This window comes from Rhagoletis zephyria, unplaced genomic scaffold, assembly GCF_001687245.7.
Source record: "Rhagoletis zephyria isolate East Lansing unplaced genomic scaffold, Rhagoletis_zephyria_1.1 Rzeph_scaffold_02413, whole genome shotgun sequence".
Classification (NCBI taxonomy): Eukaryota; Metazoa; Arthropoda; class Insecta; order Diptera; family Tephritidae; genus Rhagoletis; species Rhagoletis zephyria.
Window position 1 is genome coordinate 69629 of NW_016159497.1, and position 10178 is coordinate 79806.

The 10178-nt window shown below is 39.8% G+C and overlaps 1 protein-coding gene across 1 annotated transcript; it reads right to left on the bottom strand.

Moving 5' to 3' along the window:
- Positions 1 to 1362: 1362 nt before the first annotated feature.
- LOC108366832 (trypsin delta/gamma-like) lies at positions 1363 to 2189 on the bottom strand. Its single transcript, XM_017621307.1, has one exon. The coding sequence runs from the start codon at positions 2181 to 2183 to the stop codon at positions 1413 to 1415; it is 771 nt and encodes a 256-aa protein (XP_017476796.1). The 5' UTR covers positions 2184 to 2189; the 3' UTR covers positions 1363 to 1412.
- Positions 2190 to 10178: the final 7989 nt, after the last annotated feature.

Sequence of the window (10178 nt, forward strand, 5' to 3'; positions counted from 1 at the left end):
GTATATTCCCGTTGAAGGATGGCACACTAATTCCAAGTGTGAATATCCCAAAAATTATCGGAGCAACAAAATTATCGGAGGGACAAAGGCAAGATATGTTATAGGCAACATACAAGCCGATTGGGCGACCGGTTCTAAATTATGCAGCGTCCGTGTGGTTGCCTGGGACTAGTAGGACGCCATAGACGTAGCTACATACATGGCACAACACAGCACTCCAGCCAGACACGGTATGCCACCAGGATACCATGTACATAGTGAGGTCCAAATACTCGAAGTAAAGGAGCACAACATCGTGCACAGAGAGTCGTTTTTAGTAGGATACTACAGGTGTAAGCACCAGAACAGACACTCGGTCGAGGCCAAACCTCTACCTAGTCACACCATGAGGCATCTCCACAAACTAAAGGACGAGGTCCAACGATACATTCTACCGCCACTGGAACCGGGACTGTACAGACAGGAAACTAACAGTATTCAGAGAGAGAATGTTACCACCTGCCCAGACTGCCGTCTTATAAATGACGTCATATAAGTGTCCAATCACCACCTGTGGATGATAGTGAGCCTCAACTGCCGAGAGAGACCCGCGTAACTCTGGCCCAACTACGGTCTGGATACACCTAATGAATGTTCAGCGTGTGGAGATTCCCCCCACGACATCTAGCACCTTTTCACATGCACACTCCAATGAACTCCACTAATACTGCTCTCCCTCTGGTCCGACCCCGTAAAAAGACGAAGGACGGCAATGATTGAAGGACCATCCGATCTAGGCAGGGCTAAGTAAGCCGCTACAATAAACGCAGTAGCAATTTGTTGGCACTATTTAAAAGATTTATGTCTTCCCTAGCAAAGTGATATCCAATAAGTCTGGCCTCTTTGAAGCCTCCTGCCGTTCCCCCAGCACTTAATGCATTTTAAGTTTACCCATGTTACTGTTACTATAACTCTCGTTAACCTCGTTATTTTCAATAGCGGAGTATCCTAATACCCAGCATAGTGTTACCGTGTTTCTCGCTGCCATATTAACTATGGATTGTCCTTGGAGGTATTGAGCTTGTTCGAGTTTAAGTTCATACATTGGCTGTAAGGACAATAAGTTGTTGGCCTTAGTTGTGGCGTTGAACTTTGTTGAATCACTTACACAGATGCATAAGGACTTGTTAGAGGTATATACATATGCTCCGATCATGAAGATTTTTTGGGCTGTTTTTATTAAAAATTTTGGAGAAAAGCTTTTTTAAAAAGCAAATTTTTACAGCGTCGCAAATTATGTGGTATGTGGTATGTAATTCCACTTTAATGTTACTCATAATTTAGTACCAGTTTATTTAAACCCTTTCGAATGAAATAAGCAAATTCATAAGAAAAATTTCAAGTTTTATTCATTTGCAAATACATTTTGTCATTTAAACCGAGGTAGCAGCACTCACCACCCATGATCGTAGGTCAGCTACACTTGAGTATATACCAGGGTAGTTGGGATACGCGCAGCCATAACCCCAGGATACACCGCCAACCAAGACTCCGCCAGAAACCAATGGACCACCAGAATCCCCCTGGCATGCATCTTTGCCGGAGGTGTAAGCGCAAAGCATGGTGCTCCTTACCTGGCTACCATAACCATAAGTGCTCGATTGACACTTACTCAAACTGACGATACTCAAATCAACGGACTGCAATTGAGAAGGTAACGAAGAGGAACCATATGTCAGAGTACCCCAGCCGGATACAACAGCAGCAGCGCCATCGGCAGGTGCAGTGGTGGCCAAACCAATTGTCTTGATGGTTGAGCTCAACGAAAGTGAAGATGACAAACGGACGACAGCGATATCGTTGACCATGGTGTTAGCGTTGTAGCCTTCATGATTCTTGAAAGCGGCCACCTGCACGAGTACACCGCCGGAGGTCCTGTAGGATGAACCAGCGCGCACCTTCAGCGATGAGGCGGTTACACTTTGCAGACAGTGAGCAGCGGTGACAACAATAGTATTACTGTAAAGCGAACCACCGCACGAATGAGAGCCTGAACGTTGCAATGAGATTTGCCATGGGAAAGAGCTAATCGTAGTAGCAGAACCGCCGACAATACGTCCATCCAACTGCGGGAGTAGACCATCTGGAATGGATGCACCCAGCGCACAGGCAACCGCCGACAATAGAATTACGAACTTAAACATGTTCAAAGACTTAGGGCCGGTTTCTCTATCTCCGGTTAACACTAATCCCCCGGTAAACATCGTTACCGACCTTATCGACTCCCTGTTATATGCATGGAGTTAGAGCGTCGATAACAATGTTTAACCGGGGAGTTAGTGTTAAACAGAGATGGAGAAACCGGCCCTTAATGTTGGTTATTGTAGGAGGTGCATGAGCTTTTATAGGGTTTCATTGCATATTGGCATACAATAGGTGCCTAGCCGATATCAGTTTGCNTCGTTTCATTGCATATTGGCATACAATAGGTGCCTAGCCGATATCAGTTTGCGGCGCATGGCGTGTCTTTTTTATCAATAAGATTTATAAAGAGTTTCCGTTCGACATTCTAACGAGCCGATGTGATGCTTATAAATTAAAATAACTAACATAACAGCCAAATATTTTTAGCTGTCATAAAATATGCACTGATTTGGCGTCATTAATTTCTTAATTCGGGATGTTATATTAGGAACACTTTGAAGATAAGTGTTGTGGCGCTTCTTGCTTTGGAAATGCACTAAAAGATAATTGTTTATAATACATTTGAACTTAGGTGATGAGAATGGTGGTATATTAATAAATCGCCTATGTTCTTCATGATAACTGAGGTTTAAGTTTTGGCTAGACCAGGACAAGTTAACCTGATTACTTTAGGTTATGTTAGTTTAGCCTTTTAAATTCCGATGTACTTGAGAGAATAGCGAACAGACTTTAAAAACTATTCACCCATCAAGAAGGAAAGCCCAGAGAGCGCAATCAAAGTAAACCATAAAAAGCATTTGATTGAGGGCCTAGATATCGACTCATGTGACCCCGCGTACCATAATATCCCGCAGTTTTCTTGCCAGTTACTGCTAAACTACACTGTTTCTACACTCTTTGTGGAACGAGAGTTTACAGGTTTACGCTTGCGAGATTTCAGAGGGCCCAAAGATAACCGACTAAAAAAGGTTAGATATGTTGATAAATAATAAGATACGGAGCCCAGGTGGAGTACCCAATAAAGCGTTTGAAGTGGTAATAAGGAAAATAACACCAACATTTCTTCAACTCTTCGATGCATGTACCCTGGAAGGCGTCTTTCCCAGCGAACGAAAAAAGCCAACGCTGGTTCCCCTGTTTATCTGCTTCGCCTCGAAAAACTGGGGGAAATCTCCGAACACGGCATATGCAAACGGATGGGAAGAATTCTAGCAGGACCAAATAGGATATCTGCAAAGTAGTTTTGATTTCGCCAATGGAAATCAACGATAGATACGTTCCAAGCATTGCCTTATATACAGTGTAGAGCATTTTTTTGCAAACTCTGGACATTAAAAATGAGTTCAACTAACCATGGCATCCAATTCCTGTTTTGTGTCTTAACGTTGTCATATAAACGAAGGGACCTACAGTTTAATGGCGCCTACAATAGTTTTTTTAGAGAAGGAACCAATTGTAACTCATTTAATTTTAGTAGTTTTATTAGGTCAGATCAATCTACTTGTTCTTATTTGGCACTACAACCGTTTGTCGGTTTGGACCGATACCAAAAAGCTTCGCCAGTTGCCTCTCTCCCTTGCGGACTTGGTTCTTCCATTGTGTTCGCGGTCGCCTTTGTTTTCGTTGTCCTCCCATGGGTGCGGAGTCGAAGCATCGTTTCACCGGAGCGTCATCATCCATGCTTACAACATGTCCAAACCAGCGCAATCGTTGTATTTTTATGCGTTTAACTATGTCGTTAAAAAGCTCATTCAGTTCGTCATTCCATCTTCTTCGGTACGCGTCGCCCACGCCAACAGGACCATAGATCTTGCGTAGAAAAGTTCTCTCGAAAGCATCAAAGCCTTCTCATATTTCCATGTTTCTGCGGAATATAAAAGGACGGGCATGACGAGAGATTTTTGAGTTTCGTTCGTCGAGAGAGGGCTCTGCTTTTCAATTGCATACCGAGCCCAAAGTAGCACCTGTTGGCAAGGGTTATTCTTTGCTTTATCTTTAAAAGCTTTACTTTTTTTGCATTTAATTAGTTCCGCCAAATATGCGTTTCGGTGGTCCAAAATGTCTAAATTTAAAATTGTTTAAATAAATTCGAGTGCTTCGTATGCATGAAAAAATTGTAAATAACATTTCACTACTGCTTCGTCTTTAAAAGAAAAAATGTATTCAATATTTCTTAGTAGGTAACTTGTACATCTCTGTGGATGTTTCCTAAAGATAACCATTTAATCTTTGTTTTACTTCATAAATATGACTTAAGCTGAAGATTGAGCGTTCGCTGGAAGCAACTGTCACAGGAAGTGCTGCGCCTATCTGCAAGAATCGGTATGTATACCTTTAGGTATAATGATTGATTGCAAGCATCAAGAACACCTAGGAATGTTGCTGAACTATGCTCCGTGGGTGCATTAAAAAAATGCTTGCAAAGAATCATAAGTTGCGTTCCAGATGCTCACGATATTCACGATTTGCAAGTTTTTTTTACAGGAAAGCGTTCCAGGTGCCAAAAAACCTGTAAGTCAAAGCACTTTTGTGAGAGTAACTTGCAGTCTCTCTCAGTTATGAGTTGCAGGTTTTTGTCCGAAGTTTTTCTTCCTGTAAGACCCCTTTCAGACACGTCAAGTCTTGCTTTCAAGTCTGCTCGGTTCGTCGGCGAAGGAGGTGAGAAGAGAGGGGAAAATTACATTCGTCTCACCTCCTTCGCCTTCGAACGAGCAGACTTGAAATCAAGACTTGACGTGTCTGAGAGGGGTCTAAGTTCATGAAAAGTGTCAAACGATAGGCAGGGTTGCATTTGTAAACAAAAAAGAACGCGGTGAAAGCAAACAACCTTTCATTTGTGTAAAAAATGGAAGTAGTCGCAGGAAAAGTGGTTTTCCGCATTCCAGGTGGCTTCTGCTGTTTCGCTCCCGCTCCTCTCTTTCAAGAGAGTAATTTTGTTATTTGACAGTCTTACAGGTTTTTACACGAAGTTATCTGGAACGCACCTATAATAAGGGTATTCATCAAATCTTATAAATGCATTATAAATGTAAAAATTTATAATTGTGTAAACTTTGTAAACTAATGTCAAAGTTTGTATGGAAACTCGTTAAAACTCTGATAAATTTCTCCAACAATTCACTGAATAATCTTGATAAACCGAAGCCAATGCAACTCTGTCGCAAGTGTAAACGAAACAAGTAAGCTTCACACCTTTAATGTATGCAGATGATGTAAAACTTTATAAATCGTACGTTTCAATTGAAGAAAGGTCTTTGCTACAATCAGACTTAAACAGCATGGCTTACTGGTGTAAAGTAAATCTTATGCCTCTAAATCTTAAGAAATGTAAAGTAATGTNCGGGAATGGAGGGTAAAAACCGTTGGGATATATTATTATATTATTATTATTATCAGAAAACTTTACTTTAACAGATTACTGCATTTGAAATTAGTTGTTTGGGGATAAAAAAAATGTTTATATTCACAGCATATCGGTAGCTGAGTGGAAGATCGACCTATCTCGGCAGCCAGTTCGAAAACGCCCTATCTCAGAAAATTTTTTAACAACGCTCTATCTCGAAAAACTTTTCAAGAATGCCCAACTTTAGAATTTTATTGAAAAACGTCCTATCTCACAATTTGGTTGAACAACGCCCTATCTCAGCTGCCGATTCATAAACGCCCTATGTCAGCTTATTTCCAACGTATTTTCGTTTGAGATAGGGCGTTTTTGAACCGGATTCTTTTTAAATCAAATTCTTAATTAGGGCGTTCTTGACAAGTTTTCTGAGATAGTGCGTTTTCGAACTGGCTGCCGAGATAGGTCGATCTTGCACTTAGCCATCGATATATAGATAGAGGAGCTACATATGTATATAGTAAAAATCACCTTATAAAGCACCAATCTAAGTGATTTTCACAGCTGTTTGTGATCGGCATGTAAACCGGTAAGGAGTTTTATCGCAAAAACTTGTATGTGATCAATCAGTGGTACAGGAGATATAGCTTATACAGCACCGATCTTGACGATTTTCCCAGTAGGCTTTGTATGATTATTTAGAAAATAGCTTTCTCGGTTTTAGCTGTTCAAATAAAGGAGTTTTAAAGTAAAACTCCATTTCTGAATAAACATTTGTATGGGGGCTATAGATTATAGTGACCCAATCTCTATAAATTTTACTGTAAGTGCTCTATTCATAATGAGTGAAAATATTGAGAAATTTCATGTATCTATATGAATAAATTGAAAAGTTATAACAAAAAATCTGAACAATTAGTTGTATGGGAATTATATGTTATATTGACCCGATCTCTGTAATTTTTACTGTAAGTCCTCTGTTGATAATGAGTGAAAATGGTGCGAAATTTATATCCAAATCTGCATAAATTGAGGAGTTGTAACGAAAAATCTCATATCTGAACAATCAGTTTTATGGGAGCTATATGTTATAGTGGTTCCGACAAATGATTAATACATTATCAAAATACACTCACTTACCAAATTTCAGTCGGATATCTCGAAAACTGAAAGACTAACAGACGGACATGGCTAAACCGGCTCAGCTCGACGTTCTAATCAGATAAGTATACATTTTCATGGGTCTATCTTTTCCCATTTTATTACTTACAAACATCGGACCAAAGTTTTAAAACCAGTTCATGCTCATGAAAGGTACATGGTGCATGCATTAAATTTATAAGAATATCTGCTTGATACAGTTATCGGTGTAGATGAATACCACTAACAGTAATTTAAATATCAGTACCGTCTTGAAAACGATGGTGGTCAATATTTTTTAAAACTTGAGAGTAGCGATCCATTTTGGACCTTAATCAAACCTCTCCTAATAGTTAGTATTCACACATGGTAGTAAAATTCCATTAGGAATTTTCTCTATCTCATCATTATATGTATACTGGGAACTGTTGGACTCAGTGACTTACTCTGAAATCAGGTGCCCTAAGGTCCTTAGCCGCTCCGACGTCTTAATTTTTTCGCTACTTGACACTCATCAGGTGAATTTTCGGCTGTCGCTGTAGTTTATATAATTCGGCAGCCGGAGGGGTTCAAAACAGTTCGTTATTTTTACAGAATGCATTCGGAACTTAGAACTTTTTGTTTAGGTGATTCACGCACATTGAAAATACACTTTTTCTCCCCCCAACGTTGAAACTCTAAATGATACTGAACATGCAAAATGTTGAAAGAAACAATTTGAGTCGAATTGTTTTTACCATTTCTAAAGTTTCGAAAACCTTAAAATTCAAACCAAAGATATGCGTGTAGTTTATAAATATGTCATATATACTTTTAGGGATTTTGTTAGTTCCAAGGCGAACTCATAAAAGGAGGTGTTACCAGAGCATCTTGGTTTGTTCTTTATCTGTAGATTTCTGCAAATAATTGAAAATTTTACACACTTTTAATAATAATAATGAACCCCCAAAACCCCTACCTACGTTCGCCCCTGACTGTATTAAATATCTTAAATTATAATTTTTGTGTTTTTCGATTGATCTACTGCCACACATTTTATCATCTTCGCATATGGGTACAAAACTAAATGTACTTATGCACATCTGAAATGGCCTAGTCGCAAGTTGTTCTTCCAACAGCCATACATCATTCAGCACCTCTCTCAGTTATTTATATCAACAACAACAGAAACATGGGATACCGCGACCTAGAACATCCTTTGTATCCCTTTGATAAGTTCCTAGCCCTGACCGCCCAAGAGTAAAGTGACTTGGTATACGAAATCCTGATACTAAGGCTGCGTTGCACCAAACTCTTTAAGTGGAAATTAACTTAAATTAAATTTTTTACTTCATTCTCATCTAAATTTTTTTCAGTTTCAATAAGCTTGTTATTTAAGTGAGTAAAAAAATATAGCAGCACCGTGCATAAAGTGGTTGTAAAAGCAGGGCTGGTATAGAAGTATACAGTTGGTNTAATTTTTTACTTCATTCTCATCTAAATTTTTTTCAGTTTCAATAAGCTTGTTATTTAAGTGAGTAAAAAAATATAGCAGCACCCTGCATAAAGTGGTTGTAAAAGCAGGGCTGGTATAGAAGTATACAGTTGGTACACAAAATTGTAGTGTGTGTATATTGATCAGCTGATTAAGCGTGTAACATCTCTGAGTGTGGTTATTCTGATTTCATTTTTATTTAGGTGAAGAGCATAGGCCACTTAAATCAAAATTAAAAGCAAATTAAAGTTGGTCGGTGAAACCAAAAATTCGAAAATTAAAGTAATTTTCACTTAAATGAATCTGGTGAAACGTAGCCTAAGTATTTCGGTATTAGTCTGCCAATGTTGGACGATCTACGACGTCTCTTCGGCTTAAAGACATTCAAAATAAAAAAGGCATTCCAACTCGGTGAAGAGATAAGTCTGGTACATGTGAGAGCGCAGATGGTTATGACCGTCTAGGTATCCAGCCAGCAACTTGACGTTAGCTGTGGTCAACCGTGAGGTTACTGTGCAACCGGAAGAAGTGCGAGGACATTGGCCGCGACGGAATATGTATGCTGATGTCGAAAGTATTGGGTCTAGCGGGAGTAGATTAGCTTAGCATCCTCAACAGTTCTAGCAGCATTCTGCTTGTCAAAGGCGTGTGACCCCGTCTGGCATTCCACGCTACTAGAAGACGCTAGGGCTTCCTCTGTCACACAGGGGCTCAAACGGTGGTGAACTAATTATCTGAGTGGTCGACACTCGTAAGAAATTTTCAGAGACAAAACATCTAACCAGAGGAAAATTAAAACACCTGGATGAAAGAGGTCAGGCTAAACTGCCGAGAGAGACCCGTGTAACTCTGGGGCAATTACGGTCTGGATACACCTAATAGTTGTTCAGCGTGCGGAGATTCACCCCCACGACATCTAACACCTTTTCCCATGCACACTAAAGTGAACTCCACTAATACTGCTCTCCCTCTGGTCCGACCCCGTCAAAAGACGAAGGACGACAATGATTGAAGGACTATCCGATCTACCCAGGGCTAAGTAAGTCACTATAACAACCTCAGCAGCAATTTGTTGGTACTATTTAAAAGATTTATGTATTTCCTAGCAAAGGGATATCCAATAATCCTGGCCTTTTTAAAGCCTCCTGCCATTCCCCCAGCAGGAAAATTAAAACACCTGGATGAAAGAGGTCAGGCTAAACTGCCGAGAGAGACCCGTGTAACTCTGGGGCAATTACGGTCTGGATACACCTAATAATTGTTCAGCGTGCGGAGATTCCCCCCCACGACATCTAACACCTTTTCCCATGCACACTCAAACGAACTCCAGTAATACTGCTCTCCCTCTGGTCCGACCCCGTTAAAAGACGAAGGACGACAATGATTGAAGGACTATCCGATCTACCCAGGGCTAAGTAAGCCGCTACAACAACCTCAGTAGCAATTTGTTGGTACTATTTAAAAGATTTATGTATTTCCTAGCAAAGGGATATCCAATAAGTCTGGCCTTTTTAAAGCCTCCTGCCATTCCCCCAGCACTTAATCCATTTTAAGTTTACCCATTCTATTACTATAACTCTCGAAGACCTCGTTATTTTCAATACCGCAGTATCCTGGTACCCAGCATAGTGTTACCGTGTTTCTCGCTGCCATATTAACTATAAATTGTCCTTGGAGGTATTGAGTTTGTTCGAGTTTAGGTTCATATATTGGCTGTAAGGACAATACGTTCTGGCGCTGAACTTTGTCGAATCACTTACACAAATGCATAAGGACTTGTTAGAGGTCTCATGGTATGTACATATGCTCCGATCGTGAAGATTTTTTGGGCTGTTTTTTATTAAAAATTTTGGAGAAACGGGTTTTTAAAAAGCAAAATTTTGACGGCGTCTCAAATTATGTGGTATGTGGTATGTAATTTCACTTTAATGATACTCATAATTTAGTCCCTGTTTATTTATGTAAACCCTTTTCGAATGAAATAAGCGAACTCATGAGAAAAATTTAAAGTTTTATTCATTTGCAAATGCATTTTGTCAT